The sequence below is a fragment of the Anoplophora glabripennis genome, unplaced genomic scaffold, assembly GCF_000390285.2.
Source record: "Anoplophora glabripennis isolate ALB-LARVAE unplaced genomic scaffold, Agla_2.0 scaffold3, whole genome shotgun sequence".
Lineage (NCBI taxonomy): Eukaryota > Metazoa > Arthropoda > Insecta > Coleoptera > Cerambycidae > Anoplophora > Anoplophora glabripennis.
This window is the reverse complement of record NW_019416486.1, coordinates 3,530,924-3,553,660: the sequence shown is the minus strand read 5'-3', so window position 1 is coordinate 3,553,660 and position 22,737 is coordinate 3,530,924. Positions and strand designations below refer to the sequence as shown.

The window sequence follows — 22,737 nt, the reverse complement described above, 5'->3', positions numbered from 1 at the left end:
TCAATAAGCCTGCAAAAGAGTTAGTCAAAGAAGATTGGGTATTGGTTGGCCTTTCGACGAAGCAAACAAAGAAATGGATATCATGTTGGTCAGGTCATATCTGTCAATAATGACGAGGAAGAATTGGAAATAAAATTTACCAAAAGGGTACCCTCCTTTGACCCTTTATCTGCTTCAATTTTTTCTTGGACTGAAGAGTATAATATTGTTGCCATAGACGATGTCGTGCTTTACCTTCCGACACCCACTGTAACTTGTCGAAGGGGTTTGCTGAAGTTTGATGTGAATTTTTCAGGATATGATGTTCAGTAAATGGTTTAAATTGTTTGTTTAAATTGTTTTATTTATTTCGATGCAAATAAAGTTCCTATACATCCAAAGAAGTTTTGTTAAGTTTTACGTTTTTATAAGAATTTTGTATTCTTTTTTTACGACATTAAACCGTCTGATACTTAAATTTTTGTTTTAATAAAAAAGAACTATTTATGTCATAAAATATACTATAGAATGAAGCTTCACACACTAGCCCCTTATTCATATTATCCTAAAAAGATAGAAACTACAGACCGAATACACACTTACCCCAAAATCTAGGGAAAGTGTGTCGTACAGACCTTGTTTTAAAAAAAAATTCACAGAAAGAAACATGGTCACATTTCAAGGTCGTCATTATTACTGAATATTAAGTGAAGTCTATAGAAGACACAGTAATGTAAACAGGTCGCCTTCGATACGAGTTTTAATATTGACAAAATTTGAAGTTGAATTAAAGGTTTTTTGCTAAACACTTACCCCACTTCACCTTAATTATATTATTAGGATAACCTATAGCAATAGACCAATTTCCCTCAAGTCCCTATAAATACACTCTGATACTTATTACATGTTGTTTGTTAATGATGATACCTCCTTCACATATTTCCAATAAATTTATGGATTTTTTTATGGTTTTAATAAATATGTCTATGATGCTATTCTTAATTCAATTCGGCGATTGTGAAGTGTAGTGTGAGTAGACTCTAAATCTCAGTATGCTGGCCATGAACGCTTAAAAATCGGTTCTTGTGCTCAGACTTTTATGATCAACCGATTTAATAATAATTCCTACAGTCTACATTAATCAGAACTATATACATCCTTCTTTAGCTAATCCAATTGAAAAGAATGAAACTTCTTAAATCCTATTCTGTGTTTCAGGCTTTTTCTGCTTATTTTAAGACTACGACTGTTCAAATTTCAACTTCCTTTTACAAAATAACTTGTAAAACATGAATGTGATACATGTTTTTTGTGTTGCTAGTAATAAATAAAATTGTTTGGCAAATGGCATTTGGAAAAAATAGTACTTAAAATTGCACCCATTTAGCAGAATTTACCCCATCTGCGGTAAATGTAAGATCTAAGACAGTGTGCTACAAAGACAATTTGATGCGTACTTAGCTATGATTTTAACTTTTTTATATTTTTATAACTTTTAGCATAAATATGTATTTGTAAACAATCAGGTTTAGCTATTGTTTAGCATTTTCAAATCAGTCAACGTACATTTTTAATTTGAAATGTATTCCAAAACGACGCAAGCTATCGAAATGATTTGAATAAAAATTTCACAGATATTTTTGGCTCAAGCTTTTGAGGTTGTTATAACAATAATTCTTTAATTTTAATACTTTCAATTTATTACATCCTTGGATAATTCGTCAGTAAATCCGATACACCCTTTTTAATCCGAATTTTTATGCTTGGTACATCCCAGTACAGAGTCTTTATAAATGATTATACAAGCCACGTGACCAGGAACTTTGTTTGGAACAGTAATTTTATTTCCATCATGTTGGTTATTAAATTTTGGTAAAACTAAAACTATAAGGTTAAGATTACATTAAAACATAACATTCTATTTTACCGGCTGTGATTGGTAATAATTTTTCACGAGATTCTATTCAACCAATCGGCGATCGCATTATCTCGAGTGTAGACGTAACAGTTTGTAATTAGTCATTGTAAACGAATCATTTAGGGAATTTTCGTCACCAGTACCAATCGTACATGTTGGGTTGCCTAAGCTCGGCGGTCACGTGACTTGTAAACATTTATGAAGGCTCTGTATATCCTCATAGGGGTATAACTAAATAATACGGCAGTAATATAAAAAATTATATATTATGTATTTATTTTACATATACGTAAGTACCTATTATACTCAATTTATACATTTTCTACAAATTTTATTGCCTAATAGAACTATATTTTTCGTCGTTGTACGATTCTGCCCGTGACCAAAAAAAGTGCGACGTACCCCACCCTCTTTTAGCATATTCGTACTCCACCAGTATATTTACCATTGTTATGAGACTGATGGAAAAACAAAGTAAGGCGCAGAAGCAACATATTTCATGAATGGTACCATCCGCTGTCCAGTTGTTATACTTTTCTTGAACGTCTCTTTCTATTTTCTTAAACCTGTACTTAATCTTCTCCCTGGAATAATATAAAAAATATTGCATTTCGGTTTAATAAAACAAAAATAGTCTAATAGTAATAACTGACAACAAATTAAAATAGTACCTTATTGATAAATTTACGAAATCTAAAGGTAATTCTGGTTCATCGGGACTGGAGTGGTGTGAGCTGTTAATTTCTGTCGCTTGATTTTCATCGTCAGATTCGTTATCTTCTAGATGATCAATGTTTTCGTCATGCATAGCAGCTGTTTCGTCGACGAATCCCTCTTTGATTTTAACTAAATCACCCATCAACCTATAACAGCGTAAGTTAATTTCAAGAAAATCTGTTATGCTACAAGTAGATTATTTAGTATTATTCGCAATTTCGTATAGCTAACTATTCCATTGCCGAATCTTGTAGTTAATTATAAGATATTTGCATCAACTAAAGGTGTATGTCATTATAGTGGTTCAGTTTTGATACATGATCGACTGTTAGCGACCTGCCGTAATGAAAAGTATTCTGTTCAGCCAATAAGTGTCAATATCTGAGGGAAAAAGCAAGCGGAATTGCTAGATATCTTGGATTTCCTATTCCAAAGGATTTTGCAAGTCAAAAATTTAGACTGCAATGATTTACAGACGCAAGATGAAATATATTACAGTTTAAGAGGTATGGTGGTTGGAAGTCATCGACGTGACAGAATTTTACGTAGAAGAGTCAGTTAGAAACAAATTATATCAAATCAAATAATATTATTGTTGCTATCGGGATGTTATGAATTTTTATTGAGAATTGTGTTAATTGCAGAGTAAATGTTCAGATGACGCAGAACTGATGATTGTCTGCCATTGAAGGAAAACGAAAACAAGCAAGCGGGCATCTTTTTAACAGAAATCATACAATAAAAAGTTTTATTGCACAGGCTCCTATAAAAGCAAATTTTTTACAATGGAAATTATGTAAATGTCACATTTAAAGTTTATTAAAAATTGAAAAAGACACAACCTTATTAGGAAGATGGGTTTATTTGGTAGTATGTACAAACATTTTAAAGGAGAAGAAGAATATAGGAAAAATTGAAAACAGACTTGTGGTTTTTCTTTCGGATGCCTGCTTCGAGCATATTCTACTGGAGGTAGCCTCCCAACACCGGTGCTCGTTATAAGGCGAAGAGAGATATAGCTGCTATGGAGGTTATGCTACGTCTTTCTCGCTGAGTGTGATTGGCTGTTCCTGTCACGTGGGATCAGCCGTGAGCCAATCACATTCTGCGAAAGAGAGAGAGTGAGATAGATAGCAGCTATCTCTTTCTTCACCTTGTAACGTGCCGGTCATTGGGAAGCTATCTCCAGTAGTATACGTTCTAAGAATATCTATATATACTTACTCTAATCTATTTGGCCTAATGTTTCTATTAATAGATGTGGCTCGCAAAGAAAGCTCTGACGGTCTTCTCATAATTTTCTTATCCATCAATGGCTTGTCTATCTGTGGTTGTGAGAATGTAGCTATGCTGGCTCGTCTTCGGCACGTCACCTTCCTGCTGGTCCCGTTGGGTGATAATAAAGTTTTCGAAGGGGTCGTTGGGCTACCCGCCGGTAATTCCACGGGATTCTGCAAAACCCTTCTGAAAAAAAGACATTCTTTCTGCGTTCAAATAATTCATATAGGTACAAAGGGGATTATTTAAAATATTTTGACAGTTAGAAACAGTACCATTTTTAGAGCAGTGTACTTTCTGTGAAAATCTGTAGATGAATGTAATTAATTATTTTTCATTAAGAGAAAAATTATACTAGAGTTCCAAAATAGTAGGCACTAAGTCTCATAAATAAATTAAACCACAATTTTCAAAAGCTCTTAATGTGAAAAATTAATTTTATGTATGCATGCATAGAAATTGTAGTATGTCGATTATTTCATATAGGTATCTAGTGTTACAAGCACCTATTTTTATCTTTGCTCTTCGTATACAAAAAGAAAGACGGCCAGCGCTGCGCAGTTTCATTTCTCAATGTGTTAGTTTGCAGATCAGGCGTTTTCTTTCATGTCATATGCGTGCAATTCAAGGAACCTGTTGTTAAAAAATGGTAGAAGTGTAAAAAAACGGAACGTGAAAAAAAAATTTAAATTGACAGTGACGTCATGTGCAAACCTGAAGATTCACGGAATTTATTTTAAAAATGAAATTCCAAAATTCCAACACTAAAAATTAACATTTGTTACTTAAAACGAAATCTAAGTAGTATGTTAATAGAAACGACATTGTAGCATGGCCAAGAGAGTATTTAGAAAAAATAATAGTCTCGTATAGTTTTTCCGAAGTCAATTGAAGAACCAATAATTTCAAGGTATGTACCAGGCTCGGTCGCTAAGCAGCAACTCGGCATTGAAATATTTGAAAAACTTGTTCCCATATTTAATTAGCCATACCCATAAACAGGTCTGGTCGAACTAAACGTGGAGATGGTAGAAATGTATACGCTCAGTTGAAGAATGAGAGCGCGGCCAAAGGAAAACGAGCACAGTTGTATTGGGCTTCTGAGCAATACATTACAGCAGATGACAAGTGGTTCATGAATTGCCCAGTAGTGCAGTGCAGCAGTGCGGAATTTGGTATGAATCAGGCAATTTTAATTTATTTAGGCACTTTCTATCAATTCATTCATATTACAATTGCGAAAGGGAGAAATAAGAGGAATATTTTGTTTACTAATATTATCACAACATGGCATTTTGAAGACCTTTTGAAACGGAACAAAACGTAATTTACCACCAATATAATAAAATTGTTTGAGGACATAAATAATTAAAATATGTTGTTGGCCAAATGAACATATAATAGTAATTTTCTACACATTATATAAAATTATTATAATTTTTTATTTAGCAGAAAATTTTTATAGGGACGCCTATGAAACTCATTAAATTTTATTACCAGACGTTTTTTTGCATGTTGAACTGACTTTGGAATGACTATACATCGAACACGAACATTTATTATCTCGACGAGATGGTCTCCAAAGTTTGGCAAGATTTAAATATATGACAATAAACAAGAAGCATTTTTAAAAAGATTTTTCATGGGATTAAAGGCACTCTATTGGAAAGGACGGCGATCGATAGTATTTGCAAAATGGTAGACTATTTTACCTCAAACCTGGCACAGTGATTGTCATAGATAATGTGCCTTATCGTTGTTGAAGAATAGAGAAATTGCCAACATCTACATGGAGAAAAGGGGAAATCATGAAATAGTTGAATTGATAACATATTAAATACAAAGGTACGATATTAAAACTACAATATTAGCAAATGCACAAACAGAAAAAGTCAAATACATGAAATATGTGGTGGATAATTAAAGCTCGTGAAGGTACACTTCACAAATATCACTAAATGATTAATATAGGTGGATATAAAAACTTACGTGGTATAAAATAACACAACTTTTAAATTAGATTTAAGTATTTATGCAGGAGGTAACTATAGAAAGTATATTATGCACTACAAAAAGAAGAAATGTGGGACCTCGATACAATAGTGGAAGTTATGTTGTTCTATATTTAATAATTTCCCTAAAATGAGACGCCCATGTGATTGCATTCCTCTCACACCTTACTCATAACACTGATCTACATGTTGATAATGAGTCCCTGTCATGCCTATGATTTTGAGTTAACTACTAATACTGAACAACTATTTATATTCGTATAACAAACAAGGCGGAAATAGTTCACATGAAACTGATTTAAAATTAGTTTTCTTTAATTATTAAAATTGTAACTGCACACTGCACTATGCACTCTGTACAAACAGCACATATGAAGGAAACGTTATACGAGTAGCACTTCTGATGTATACTACTGTCCTTCCTTATGATTATTGTGAAAAACCTTTTTAATGCCGTTTTTAATTAGGTAACTTTGCATCACCTCATTTGCCGCTATATTTATTTATTTATTTTTCAAACAGGTGTAAACTTAATTATCTACATGAAAATTCTATACGTGTCTAAATCTGTAAGTGTTCCTTGAAATATCTATCCATCAACGATATTAGATACATCTTAAATGTAAATATATGGACATAGAATGGTCAATAACACTATTTTTGAGCGAGTTTCCTGGCATTTCAGTCATATTCGATTATACAAACTGCAAAATTGATAAATTTGAATTGTTTTATTGTTAAGAGTGTTCTATATCAAGAATTTATGTTTCTTTGGAAACGGTTACTATTGTCGACTTAGAACAATAGAACTTTTTGTAATATTTTTAATGCCTTTAACATTTACGTACCTATTTAATTTTTGAAAAACAATGTACAAAAAACTGCATTGTTCTGTCTCCATAGATGGTTTATTATTAATAATAAGTGTACCAAATTTGAAAATAAATTATATTTATCACTTCGGTAATGGTATTTGATATTATGCTTTTACTCCAATTATTTCTGTTAATGCATGAAATGATTGGCTAGAGCATGCAATATTTTTCACGAAAATCGAAAAGGTTTCTACAATCATTCATGATATTTTTTTGCTTAGATATAATTAAAAATATTGCTCATATTTAGGCGTGCTAAATACAAGTGAAGTCTGCTACTGAGGTACTTACAGTATTATTTATAAGTATATGCAGACATTAACTGAATATTTATAAAAAAAAACAGGATTTTACTTTTAACTATAAAGCAAATATTTCAAAATATTAATCATTCAAAAGTAAGTATGTGGTAAAAGCGCATTTGCTACCTTTTATTAATTAGACCACAGTTAATCTGACCTGACCAATCAGTATTCATAATAGATTAGATAGAACAGTAGATTAGTTGCGGGCTCAGTTAAATAAAACAGCTATTTTCTCGAAGGCTCGTATCTTATTTGTGATAGTGCCAAAATTACTTAATTCTTAAGTTCTATCAACATTTCTACTTTTTCAGTGTGTTAAAAAGTAGTTCTCTAAACATTTGTATGTTATTTGTATGTTCACCTTAGACTACAATATTCAGTTGTAGATAATAGGTATGTTTGTTGTTTACATAGTTTTAATGTATTCGTAAATTTTTTGAGTAGTAGTAGACTATTTATAAACTTACTTCGTATACTGTAATTGTCTTCTTGCCGAGTCCCTTTGCTGTTTCAGCATCTGAACGTGGCTAACCATTAATTGTACGGATTCCGTAAGCCTCTCTTCGTGTTGAACAGATCCAAACCTTTCCACGGAAATGGAGACCAGCGAAGAGGCACTCACGACCTTGTCTACCTAAGAATAATTTTTATGTACAAACTTACTACACTTAAATACATATATTTTGGTACAATTGGCGTATACAGAATTTTGTTGAGACCGCGAACCGTTCATTGATCTCGGCCAAACTGAATAATGGGGGTGTTAAAGGAGACATTTTTGAGGAAGAAAACTATTTATATTACCTGTTACAAATCAGTGAAAAGATTTTATTTGGTTCGAATTAAATTCCCGGGGACCAATTCCGAGCGAAGTAGAGAAAATGTTTGAGGAGACCCAAACTATCCTCCAAGAGACGGTAGGACGGCAAATAATTTNTGGTGGTCGCCAATACGCCATTACCATAGTAATAGGTTATATTTTTCTTTTCACTCACCAACAAAACAAATAAAATAACATTACCACAGAATAATAAACAAGTATTATGCTGTGATATTACTAGCCATGCGCGTAGTCGAATCGCTCATTGGTTAATCTTAATAAAATTAGGACCACACATTGTTTTTATAAACGTGTACCTATTCTTAGGACTAATACTAAGATTAGTGTAAAGGTTAATACTAAGACTAAGACTAAGTTAGGACTAATACTTTTTTATAAACCAACCAATAATTTTTCGGAGAAGAAACAATATATGCGAATAATTTAAAATAAATGGACGGGGAAGGATAGTACTTTCAGATGTCGCAACGAGTTTGTTGGAGAAAATTACTTCGTATTGTAACAACCTAAAATATAGTGAAAAAAATGTTATCCGCACATTTTAGGTTAGGATTTCTCGAAAACCAGACCTGATGGAGCAATTCCGAGGAAAAATATTCAGCAATTCAATAATAAAAAAAAGCTTCTGAAAAGTATCAATTGGTTAAATATAATTTTTCATTTATTTATAAGATTTGTAAATATTTTTGCCCTTAAAAACTCGCTAGTTTGAGATCCACCAGCTCTTCGGTTTGACCAAGGCATTTGTGTGAACTAAAAAACAAACAAAAGAAGCATAGCAAAAAAAGTATTGATAATATGGGTTAGCATTATTGCAAACTATTGAAGGTATTGGTAACTGGTACTATAAAAAGGTCGCACAGTATTTTGTTGAAACTTTTTCTGAAATCAGATCAAATATTTCAGTTAATTCCTGTTATCTAACGAAAAATCTGGTATATGCGTTTCTTTGTTTTGCCTTATAAGTTATTTGTGTTTGTACTGTTTTTTGATATGATATTTTTTTTGTTCTTAAGGGCGTTGTATTGGTTAGATAAAAAATATAATTCCAATAATATGGTAGAGGAAGGAAAAAGTAACAACAAAACAAATGTGACTTAATGAGTATTTACCGAATATGATTTAAAATGAAAATAACATTTAAATGTAATCCTGTCCAATAAAATTACATAAAAGCATGAAATATCGTTGGATTAAGTTTCTTTCGCATTTAATCATTATCTAAGTCTTTATAAAAAAAGTTGTTTCCGTATATCAGAAACAGTTAAAATTAGTCGGGTAATTTATCTTAAAATTAGAAATTGAATTTCAATATTTATAAACAAATGAGTTTCACGATAAAATAAAACAAGGCATTTTTCAGCTTATACTTTATTTCATTATATTTCAAGAATTTGTTAAAATCCTTTTTTAAATCTGTATCTCTAATAGTTTACGATATCTCTCTAGTTATTAAATAATTATAACTTACATATTATCTATTTTTCTACAGCTAAATTTATTTTGTAATAAAAGTTTCATTTTCTTCATGATTATTTTTATTGTTAAACTTGACATAATATTCCTACCTGCGACAGTAAAGTGGAAAGCAGTTCTACCGTTTCATAATCAGTACACAGGGGCTGTAGAAGGGCAAGTTTTTCTTTAAGTCTTTCAATTTCAGTCGCTAGATTCGTTTCCGTTTGATCTCGCGATCGTCGTAGTCGTTCACATCGATCCTTTATCGTAGCTGCGTCTATTGCGAAGGCTAGGGCCAAACTGGTGAATTTTTGTTCTACTTCCTCTTCACTTAGACGTTCCCTGAAACGACAGAGCGTTTTTCAGATTTGCTCATACTTGCATATGAAGATATTTTACACTTCATCAAAAAGCAACACATGGAAACGAAATATCAACTTTTGAAGACTGAATCAATTCCATAAAATCTCGTTGAACAACAAATTATTTTGGAAAATGTTAATTTTTTTAACCAAACACAGTTATGAATTAACAGTTACTTAAATCAGAATAAAATTTATTTTACCAGTTTTTATTAAAATTTGTTTTATGACCAAGTATTTCGGGTTATGTTGAAAGTTTTCCAGTTTTCGGGATAACTAATCCCAAATTAGAAGAGCTCAAGCATAAATTAATAAAATTTGAATATAATATTTTATTTAAAACAAAAATAAGAAACATACTTTAATTTTTCATGAGTTTCATAAGTTCTCTATATCTAAAAAAGAACCAATAAGTGTTTTTTTACCAAATAATAGAAAAGCAAATTTAAAAACCGATCTCTGAAAAACATTACTTTTTGAATTTCAATGAAAGGAAGATCTGTTGATTATAGGACAACATACCTTTGGTCCCTCTCAACATACCTCTAAAAGTGGAATGGATCTAATGACTCGTTTATTAAAAAATTTTTTTAAATATGTACACATATGTTTTCTGACACCCAATATCGGTAATTTTGGACTTCTGCAATGAACCACTGTTACTTGATTTCAACTTGGGTTGATTTCAAATCAGGTCAAGTAGCTTGAAAATCAAGTCAAGCCACGAATCTCTGTACCTCCTTTCAAAAGGTCTATCAACATTTCTGTTAGTTTCTGTATATTTTTTATTATTTATTAGTTTTTATTGTGTTTCAATACTTCAATTTTTCAAAACATTGTAATTTTTTACACATATGGTAAATAACAAAGGTTACTCAGAAAACTAGAAATGTTACATGGACAACTATATATTGTAATAATTTATAAAAGGACAAGAAAATCATGTAAATACAAATTGCTATTTAGAACTAATTAATCGAATAAATGAGACTAATTGATTTATTACATGCTTACATATAAAGTTGAGTTATAATAACAAACATATAAAATTGACATAAAGTGGACAATAATACCAATTACGGTATAGTGAACAACGATTACAGCTCGGTTGTTATTTAAACAACATGCAGGTTAATTGTATGTATACAGGGTGTCTCAATTCAAGTGAGCATTCATTTCCAATTATATGAATAAAATTAGAGTAGGGAGGTAGTGCAAATAATGTTTTGTCGAGAAATGTTTCGTTTCCAAGAATTTGCAAAATTGAGACAAGTAGGTATATTTTTTATTTAAGTAGTTAAAAATAATTGTAAATATTTTAATATTTCTGCTTTATGTATTGTTGTAACATTTATAAAGCATTTATAAAAAAAGTTTAATATTTTTAAAATTCAACACCATGCAGGTATCTCGGAAAGCAGCAGTGTTTTTTCATTTTATCTCAACTATTTAACTTTCATTGTAGAAATTAAAAATGACGTTTGGCCCATTAGAAACTGAACACGCTGTATAGGAACATTAAAAGCAGAAAAATGCTTAGATATTTCTGTTTTGGAAATTTCTTCTTTACTAGATATTAAATAAATGTACTGAAATTACTGTTTTGTGTACAACATTCACTGATATTCATAAATAACAAAAGAGAAAATTTGTTTTACTGACAATTTGAAAGACAGGAACTTAAAAAACTGCCAGTTAATATATTGTTCCCCAAAATACTGTTAATAATTTGCGTTTAAGTATATAAGTTTGCTTTTCTCAATATATTATGAATATTTATCTGATGACGTATATTTATTTTATTTAACACTAGTATATAATAAACAGAAAGATATTTATAAATATCTCTTTTCAATTTCTCGACGTTGCCATATTGACCCAAGACAAGGCGCTTCATTGAAATTAATGCTAATTTCTTTTGTGTGGGCTATTGTTATTGTTGAACTATTGTAGACGGTTTATATTTTTATGCAAAACACGAGAAGCGCCGGAGACATATATGAGCATTGTTCAATCTGCATACACTTTAGGCGCTGCAGTTTTTTCAAAGACTTCTATTTTCGGGCAATTTGAAATTTCTGTTAAGGTTAGGTCATCCTTTACAATTCCTTAGTTAACGTACACAAAGAAAATCTTTATTTAAAGTATACTTTCGCATAGATTCAGTTCATCCTTATCATCTTTATGTCTGTTTTGAATGGTAAAGAATAAATTAATAATTTTTATTTTTAATATTCATGGAAGTTTTGGTAATATGTACATATTAATCTAATCTTAAGTATAGGTAGGCAACTTACTTTAAATTTTGTACTAACAAAAAACAAATTAAAAGTTGAATCGAATTTAATATGATTGTGTGATAGTACGTTTCAAAATGTTAGAAAGTCAACTATCACATTTTTGTAAATAAATAGAAAAATGAAAATGTGTTCCAAAATTATTTTCAGGTAGACCACAAACAGATACCTACTGATGAGACAATTTGTATATATCATAATAGTAGCTAATTTAAGGAAATTGGTCAAAGTCTAAGAGATGGAAAAAAGAATTTTTTTAAATTGTTAAGTTTAAATTCAAATTGCCATTGTTCAATCAAGAAATATGAACAATACACTTATTTTTGGTAATAGTTACGACTTCTTTGTTTATTACACAAAGGCTTGCCATTATTGAGTTGCAGGTTTCCAAAGGCAATAAAGAAATAAATTAATGTTTTTTTTTTTGCAAAATGGGACTAAACAAAATCATGTTTCTTGAAATTCAATCTTATTTAACTTTTACTCTGGCATATTTTTTGGATCTTACTCTATCCAACTTAATTTGCATCTATAACTAAATGGAAAATTTATAAGTTAACTAAAAATGTAGGTACATACATTAAAGCATAGTAGGTACTTCCCAGTATAAAAAGTTAAATTAGCATTATACCAACATTAAAGACCACAATAAATTTTACTGATATAGTTAACCATATATATGCTTAATTTTAAGGTCGTTTCTTCAAATGGTAAGTGATAGTGCAGTTAGATTTTTATTTACGATCTATGCTGATATTATCTCTCGACTCTATGCGAGGTCAGTAGCATCGAATAAGGATAAACAATTGATTGGTGATGTCTATTACCTAATTTGTATTTTTTAATTTAATAAAATTATAAAACTAACAACTAAAGGGTTGAAGACTTAACGGAAAATTTCTTGATTTTTCATTACTTATTTATTTTATGCGTTTCAATACTATCATGTTGATGTTATTTCAGCTATTAAAGTATAAAATTTAAAGTATTTATTGATAATTGTAACTGATATGAATTGCGATAATTAATTGCTTACTCGTAGGTATTATTATGAAAATTATGTCATATTTACCTTTGCAGAGATAATCCTCGCAGTCCCATTCGTTCCAAAACGGAATTCGGCAAACTGGGAAAAGCATCGAAATTGCAGTCATCGTTTCTTAATTTACCGGTACCACCATCAGACAAAGACCTGCATCTTCGATATTCCGCTCTCTATAACCCAAAACGGCTATTTTATTATTTTTTTATAACATAATCCTAATTTCAGAAACAGTAATTTTAAATTCATTTTGATATTAGCAGATTTAATTGAAGAAGACATTATTACGGTTTCTTTACAAGGAAGTCTTTAATTCAATTTTAGAAAACTACAGGTAAAAATTTGGAGGTTTTGGGAATACGAGCATTTCAAGAAGGCATAGTGATGGCTTCTCAAAATTTTATGTGGTATGTTAATAGCAGTTTTAAGCTTTGTGCCCTTATTGTAAGTACTTTCATCTCATAAGATATTTAATGTGGACATTGTACAGGTTTTTAATTAAAAATTGTAAATTTTTTATTGATTTTATAGTTGTGTATGCAATAGCATATCGGACAAATGACCCCCACGGCTTTGCTGGCATGCGGCTGATACAGCGATCAATTTCCTCATTCGAGGCGTGGATGATCCTGGGTTTGTTGTCAAAAACCTTAGACTTCAAAAAACCTAAAGGAAAAAGTCCAACGTTAAATTGCATGATTTAGGCAAACAATTCTGATCACCAAAACGGGAAATTACACTACCAGGAAATGATTCATGCGGCAATTGTTTTTCGGGCTGTATGACATGTGGCAGCGTCTTGTTGAAACCGTTCATGTCGTCTACATCCATATCTTGCAATTTAGGCATAAAAAACTGGATTATCATGTCGCGATAGCGAGCATCATTAGCTGCTATTGCCTGATCAGTCGCATTTTCGGAGAAGAATGGTCCGATGTTACTGCCAGCTCAAAATACGCGCCAGACAGTGATACGCTGTGGACGCATTTGTTTCTCAACAGTCACTTGTGGATTTTCTGAACCCAAAACGCGACAATTTAGTCGATTAATGAAGCCATCAAGATGAAAATGAGCCTCATCGCTGAAGATGACTTTGTTTGAAAAATCAACATCCACTTGTTGTTCCATAATCCATTCAACGAACTCCCTTTGCTTCTGCTCTTGAGTCAATTGAACTCTGTAAGCATGAAGATGCAAATCTTTTCTGAGAATACGCTGCAGAGAGCTTCTCGAACTGTCCAATTCTCAGTAACATTCTCACGAACTGCTTCAATGTTTTGTGTTGAACGACTTGTTGAAGGACGGCCAGACTGTTTAATATCACTAATTGATCCAGTCTCCCTGATTTTTTCAGTTCATTTATTCAAAGTCGATGAAGCTGAATCATCATTCCGATCATATTTTGTACGAAAATTGAGAACTTCTTTTTAGAATATTGCTCAACAACGAAAACGCATTGTTCGTTCATGTACCGCTCCATTTTTAATAATTCTGAACTGTTAGGTAATTGTTTTGCATGAATTTTGGGACACCCGATATATATTTTTTGTTTAATTTATTATTATTTCTTAGAATTCAATAAAAAAAGTCAAGAAAATAGTATTGTTTTAACAAAATATATGAAGATATTTTAAAAACATCTTAGGCGTAAAAGATACGTATTGACAAAAGGCTTACCCTCTCCCATATGTCTACGGCAATAGTACCTAATTGAGAAGCAGAATGACTAACACAATTATGTAAGTATTAAACGTAGGTATTACTGTACCCAATTTTTGTGACGCTATAAGTATTCTAAAGTATTTAAAAAAAGTGGAAAGCCTATACATATGTCTCGGAAACTATACATTACCGGTATATAATGTTTTGGTTATTTTTACCCGGATGGAATATTTTAGAGTTCGTGTATTTGATTTTCAAACACTACATTTCATAAACCATCAATTGATTTAATTCAGTAGTTAATTAGTGTATGAATAGTAATGAAGTTAATTAATTTTAATGTCTGTTGTTATAATTCAATTTTTTAATATTTTTTTCTGCAATAGTATAAATACTCAAAAATGACAACTGAAATAGCATTTACATTTCCTGTATAAAACTATTGACATACAGTTCACTGGAAAACATGATTATTTAATTTGAAATCCTGAAATAATATTAACTAAACCGATTGACACACGCACAATGACTTGAAACTTGCAATACATCTGGAAAAAGTGTTGAAAATTGATGTTCTAAGAAAGTTGTTTTCCGTTTATTCAAATATGTATTGAAGTTAAATTATTGAGAAAATATTCGTATTAATACAAGTAGATCTGGAACTTATCGAAATGATACATCCTAAAATAAAAGTTATTCATGTTACACAACTTAATTTGTAAGAAAACGTGAAGAATCCGTTTTGCGAAAATAAATAAACAAATCAGGAGCATTTCTAGTTTAGTTAAATAAATAAATATTGGATTCATTAGACAATTCATTCCTAGTATGCTTTTGTTCTTTATTCAAGGAACCACTAGATCAATAAACTGATTCATATATAACTTCTCTCTTGCCTTTTCTTGAAAAAAAAAAGAATGAAAATAGATTTCCTAGGGAAATATGGTGTTTATTAGTCTTTGGCTTTGAAGTATGTATACCTATTCAGAAAAACTTTGCGTTTGATTGTGATATGAAAGCATGTTACATACACAGTGTTAATGAAATATTCTGCCAAACCTTAATGTTGAAGTATACGTCACAATCAATAAAAATGTTCCTATAACTGGTGGGAACTGAAATTAAAAAAAATACTTAAGATGCTTGCTAAATTTGGGCTAATGGTTTAAATAATTATGGGAAATAATTTCCTGAGTAGTATACAAATGTGTTAATCAGTTAATCAGTGGCGGAGGTACTGGGAAACACCGCCAATAAGAATCCTCGAATTTCGACCCCACTGAATATCTTGGAAATTGTATAAGTGCATTTATAGCCTATTGATTATATAAAAAAAACAGGGTATAAATAAAACTTTTGAAATAATTTTTTATTAAGTAAAGAACCAATATGTTGTAAAAATAATAAGACTTATAATAATATGTTAAAAACGACGAAAACCAAAAAAATATTTAAGGTTATAACTCAATATTCATCAGTCAATAGTCAATATTAATCCAAAAAATTTAAAAAACGCATAATTTTGAAGAGAATCTCATCTAGTTTTTTTGTAAAGCAATTTTCTTTGTTTCCTTCTACTAAAAAAAATTAAGAGTCAAAAAAAGTAAAAATAAAATCAAAAAATCTTATTTTTTGTTTTTTCTTAAATTGTTTATTAAGGAATTTTTGCATAAAATTTATTTTTCTTTTGAATTTTTTAAATAAGCCATTTAGATGGGAAATTCAATTCTCTAAATAATTTTTCCTATGAACTATAGGGAAATTTTTCTTCGTTTTCGAGGTACAATTAAAAAACTGAAAGGAGTGCATTTTTACCCCTATCTCCAATTTCCACCCTCTAATTTAATAGCACTCGAGTTTTTTTCATCTAAAATCACCATTTGAACGATTCATGTAATAAAATATTTTGAACGCCATAGTTCCTTTTAAAATCATATAATCAATAGCCTATTAATTTCGGCTGGTAATTGTAAGATAATTGTAAAGATATCTTTTATTTGGTTGAAAAATCCTTTTCTAGGTTATTATTGTTTTTAATTTAAAATAAACCTATGACATACCTACCTACTTCAATGGATCGAAAATATGTCCAATACTATTAACTACTACAATTGGAATTTTTTTATTGGCAATGCAATTATAAACACAATGTAATTATGAAAAGTCAAAAAAAAATGTTGGTGTAGGAATTTTTAATTTGCTGTAGCAGTAACCCCAAAAAAGATTTAAAATTGTTGCACCACATATATTTTTGACTTCTGACGGTTACCTATATTGTATTTAAAATTATATTTCTATTTAAAAAATCATATATTTCTGTGAGATGAATGATTTTGATTATTTCCGATTTATTCAACTATGCATATATTAATTTGAGCACCCTGTATCTCGAAAACGAAACGTTTCCAGTTACATGTTTATAGGAACTTTTTTTATTGATATGTAACATATCAACCATTAAAATTTGGCAGAGATTTCATCAACGTAATGAAACCGCAACAATCACATTTCTAAACTATTTATCAGAAAGCGTTTAATTTTAGAGTTTCGTTACGAGGAATATTTTCTGGTTCCAAATATTTCAAAATTAAAACAAAAGTCAACGCTTTAAACTTGATGTTCTTCGTAGGCGATAAAGAATCAAGTCTGGTGAATGGGGAGGTCACTTTGATTATCGGTTTGGATATGTATATTTTTTAGTTTTGTTACTAGTTAGTTCACATATTTCCTTTATGACATATACAATTTTAACGTTCATGAGATATAAAAAATCGTAATTATATCCAGACAATTAAGTGGTGTTACATAGATTAACAATTATTTTAATTGTGGCAGAAATAGAAGCCGTTGCATATGTCTAGTTTATATTTAGATCAATTAATGCTGTTAGAGTTAGTCAAATAATAACGAGCAATCATTTCAGATTAAAATTATGGAGTGGATTTAGCATGCAAATTCCTCGGTTGCATATTCATAATTTTCGGTTTTCATTGTTAATCATGGAATTTATTTAACTGTTGTGAATTAAACGTTCATATAATGGAATTATTGTGTACATAATTCAGATACCAGGACACCTTTGAAATAGCTTTAAATGCTAGCGACAGTATAATTATTAATTAATATTTTTTAAAGTCGTCGAATAGATCACTACTAAACAATAAGATACCTTTCTGTTTTTCCGTAAATGACTTTCCAAAGACACATTTCAGACCTATATTTTTTTTATTGTTGAATTAAAAAATTGTTCCAATGCATGAATTGGTTTTTTGCAAAATATGTTTTGGTTAAGCAAAACGTCTATTTTTTTACTCTATTAAGCCAATTTCAATAAATTCAAAAAATTTCCATATCCTGCTAATGATTCTATTTCGTCAAATACAAATGCAGCTTTTCAGTTTTCTGGAAACCATGATTTCACAGTCTTCAACGTGAAAAACAGTTACGGATGTTGAATTTTTTAAGTGCAAATAAAAATACTGGCGAATATTTTTATGATATTTTCATTCAGGAGATAAGTATGTAATTAACATATCCGGAAGCCCCATTAACGAAACGCTTCTGTTTGTTCTAGGCTGACTTATGGCAAAAAGTAAACTTATAATCATTGGATTTAAAAGTGTTGATTATTTTTATAACTGGATTGTTTTGATAATTTCTTATGAGATATTTTAATAACAAACCTTCGCATTTAACATTATCGTATGCTTTGAGTTACATCGTGTATGCTTTCAAATCAATCATATACATGGGCGTAGAGAATGAGACCTTGTCACTTTTGATAACGATAAATAATTGAGATACTCGTTACATATCGGCAAAAGTTAAGAGTGCAGATTCTAGTCGCAGTTAAATCATTTAAATGAAACTGGAACTAATCAAAATTATGCAAGAGTTTGTTTTCAAATGTCTGTATAGAGTTCCGAATAATTCTATAGTTGATTAGAGGTTATTTTTTTATAGCTTCATGTCAAAAAACCTCAAGATAATGAGTAAATTTTTTATACTTGTGAACTAGAACTGAATTTACTACTCATCAAATTCAAGAGGTCATATAAAAAACAAAAATATTAACGTATTAAAACATAAAACAAGTAGGTACAACAAAAACTGATTAAGGAAGAAATAATAAAAAAAGTGCAAAGTAAATAAATACAAAGATGAGGAAATTGCAATAAAAAAATAAAACAATAAATCAAATAGCAAATCAAATAACAAAAGATCAATTAAATAAAAATCAAATAAAAAGTGCTATAACTTTCAGTCATTAACATTCGAGAGACGTCCGAAAGAGAGCAACTAAAATTATCTAAAGATAATTTACTATTACATACAGTGTGTCCCATATAATACTTTCCACTTGAACATTTCGTTTAATATGAAGTTTTGAAAAAATTTCAAAAACACGTCGATTTTTAATTTGAGGGGGACATCGACGTACGTCATTACTTATTTTGTAGTTGCCACCCCTTCATAGATCGAGGTATCAACTTTCATGAAATTTCAAATGGCACTACAGGGATACATCTTTTGAAAGCTCTTTTGATATTGACTTTGAATCCGTAAAAAAATAAAAAAATCGTTATTCGTTTTCAAGAAAAAAACATTGAAATTAAATTTTTGGAATTTTGTATTTTTACATTTAAAATTGTTTATTATAGAAGCTCAAATTGTGCACCCATTTGTTCTTGGCAAATATGGAGCCTGTCTACGAAACATCTCCTTACATTTGCAAAAACCTCTGGAGTTAAAATCCGACATTCGTTTACAATATACATTGTCTTAAACCTTCAAGATTTTCGGGTTGACTTGCAAAAACCACTGATTTGAGATGTCCCCAGAGAAAAAAGTCGTTTGGACTCAAATCGGGAGACAGAGCTGGCCATTCTATAGCCTCACGCCTATCTTTCCATCGCCCTGGAAAATTCTGATCTAAATAAGCCCGAACTCGTCACCCAAAATGGGGTGGAGCTCCGTCTTTTTGGAACGTTACAAGATTTTCATCCAACTGATCATCATTCTCCAGAATTTCTGTGATCATGGGATCAATATGATCTTCCAACAAACGTAAATAGCTGGCTCAAGTCAAAGTGCTATCTAAAAAAAATGTGATTACCCAATATTCCTGCCCAGACGATCAGCTTTTCTGGATACTGAGTGTGCGATTCCCTAACACAATGAGGGTTTTCACCCGACCAATAACGAATATTATGCCTATTCACTGTACCATTGAGAAAAAACGTACACTCATCACTGAAGCAGATATTGTAAAGTATATTTTGATTTTCTCTAATTCTGTTAGACACGATATTACAAAATTCTATTCTTCTGTTCAAACAATGCACAAGATGTATTTTGTATGGATGCCATTTATGTTTTTGCAAAATCCGATGAACGTTCGACTTAGGGATCCCTGTAGTAAGCTCTAACGATCGTACGGATTGGTGTGGATTCATTATCAGTTCGCCCAAAATTCCTACTTCCATTAATTCGTTAGGAGGATTAGTTTTCTTAACATTGCTAAATTGCTAATTACTACGGACCCAGTTTCCCGAAATTTCTTAACAATCTGGCTCACGCACGTATGACTTGTTTGGATCAGGATGCAACTCAATGAAAATTCGAGCAGTTTCCCTAGCACATTCATTTTGTTTTCCATAAAGAAAAATTGTTTCAACTTTTTCAGCTAACGAATGAAAAATTGATAAATGTAAAAGTTACGCTTTGATTTTAAGCCGAATATGAGATTTGATACAATTGAAAATGGTTTCAACAATAACACATTTCCGATAAAATGATATCAAACAAAAAGGTAAAATGGAATGGAATGCAACGGAATTCATAAAAAATTATAATAAGAACTTCAACCTTCTTTACTATTCGTTTATTATTGTTTTTATCATCTGAAGTAGAAACCTTTTTGCGGTTTAATAATTAATGTTTTGATGTATGAAAATCTTTTCAGTGATTAACACATGCTATAAATTAAAATAAAACAATTTTAAATGTAAAAATACAAAATTCCAATAATTTAATTTCAATGTTTTTCTCTTGAAAACGAATAACGATTTTTTAAATTTTTTTATACGGATTCAAAGTCAGTATCAAAAGAGCTTTCAAACTTCATATGAAACGAAATGTTCAGGTGGAAAGTTTTATATGGGACACCCTGTATATCACACATTGAATGTAGAGGGAAAATTTTAAACTGTTTGTTCTCGGTGTGACTGACATTGAAATGTCTTTGGTTTATTCTTAGCTCATTCAAATGTAACATGTCTATAAAATGTCTGAACAGCCAATAAGATTATTAATTATTTTGAAGAGAAGAACAACTAATCTTTTCAAGAAGGTCTTCATGTGGGAAACCCTTTTCAGGATTTGAATAGGTTAAAAATTATCGTTATATCTGTTCCAAATCGTCAGCGTGGACATTATGTACTGCTGCATATTCTAATTTAGTTCGTGCATAGAATGCGTAAAGGATTTTAATTGCAATAGTATTGGTAAAATCTACAACGTACAATAAAATCAAATGATTTCAATACCTTAGAGAACACAGCATTTACATTATGTCGAAAAAACCTCAATGTTATTAGTAAATTTCTGAAAATTGAGAAGCAGCTAAAATTATTAACAGTTTATTATTCATGAAATCAAGGGAGTAGTACGAAGTATTCTAGAAACGATTTCTGAGGTGGTAGAATATAAAGGTGTCTTTGGAAAGCACGACAAAGATATAATTCTGACACATTGAGAAAAAGCCAAAGGAAATCACCAGCACTTTGGTTACATTTTTCAATGATTAAAACGATGTTGACGTACAAACAATAGATTGTATGGTGTGGATACTCAATCCACTGCGAGAGTCAGAAGGTCTGTTGTAAACTTCTATGATTTCAGAGAACCTCATCTAACTTTAGCCTTTACAGTTTCAGTTATGTAACTCTCAGTTTCCGGTTTTTCTGTTTCAAATAGCAGACAGCGCACCCTTGCTCAAACCTTCACATAAAATTAATAGTTCAACGCAATGCGATTTCTTTTGTTTCCTTGTCTTCTGAGTCTGCATTATCTGACTAGCTGTTATCCTTCTTAATCCTCGATTTTTATTAAGTGCGGTTTGATATGGAACTTCTTGTCTTTGCTCTGTCTAGAGGTTCACTTTTACCACTTTTCGGCCTCATCTTTCACCTATTCCTACATAAGTATTTTAATGAGGCAGCTGGAAATACCTGCATTATCTGACTAGATGTTATCCTTCTTAATTCTCGGTTTTTATTAAGTGCGATTTGATATGGAACTTCTTGTCTTTGCTCTGTCTAGAGGTTCACTTTTACCACTTTTCGGCCTCATCTTTCACCTATTCCTACATAAGTATTTTAATGAGGCAGCTGGAAATACCTGCATTATCTGACTAGATGTTATCCTTCTTAATTCTCGGTTTTTATTAAGTGCGATTTGATATGGAACTTCTTGTCTTTGCTCTGTCTAGAGGTTCACTTTTACCACTTTTCGGCCTCATCTTTCACCTATTCCTACATAAGTATTTTAATGAGGCAGCTGGAAATACCGCATAATTTATCGCTTACTCATTCTTACACTGGCCCTTACGCCCTTGCACCCAGATTAGGGTTATTTCGTTTACTTCTTATAACCACACCAATGCATTAAATCGTAGATATCAGATAGCAAGAAAGCATTACAAGCTTCTAGCGCCTTTTAAACGAAAAAAGAGAACGAAAATTATAAAGATTTTTGACTAGTCATGCAGGGTGTGTATATTTATGCAAAAAGTTTTAAAAAGTTGATGATTTCATAAAATTTTCTTTATCTAATGAATAATTGTATTAAAATCAACAAATTCAATCTTATCTAATTTAGCATCTTAATTCGTATCGGATCCGTAACTGAAATTAATGAACAAAGGCAGTGAAAAAAATATTTATCATACGTGACTTATGAGTGTACATTCATTTAATATATTTGTTTAT

At 30.8% G+C, this 22,737-nt stretch overlaps 1 protein-coding gene across 1 annotated transcript in view; it reads right to left on the bottom strand.

Moving 5' to 3' along the window:
• Window positions 1–2,189: 2,189 nt before the first annotated feature.
• Window positions 2,190–22,737, bottom strand: part of LOC108917035 — a 54,913-nt gene continuing 34,365 nt past the window's right edge. Inside the window, exons 2-7 of the mRNA XM_023454690.1 lie at window positions 13,115–13,257; window positions 9,494–9,725; window positions 7,552–7,718; window positions 3,839–4,078; window positions 2,569–2,760; window positions 2,190–2,481 (exon numbers count right to left, since the gene is read on the bottom strand). Of these exons, the coding sequence (XP_023310458.1) occupies window positions 2,229–2,481; window positions 2,569–2,760; window positions 3,839–4,078; window positions 7,552–7,718; window positions 9,494–9,725; window positions 13,115–13,257 (1,227 nt within the window). The 3' untranslated portion in view covers window positions 2,190–2,228. The remainder of the gene's footprint in view (window positions 2,482–2,568; window positions 2,761–3,838; window positions 4,079–7,551; window positions 7,719–9,493; window positions 9,726–13,114; window positions 13,258–22,737) is intronic.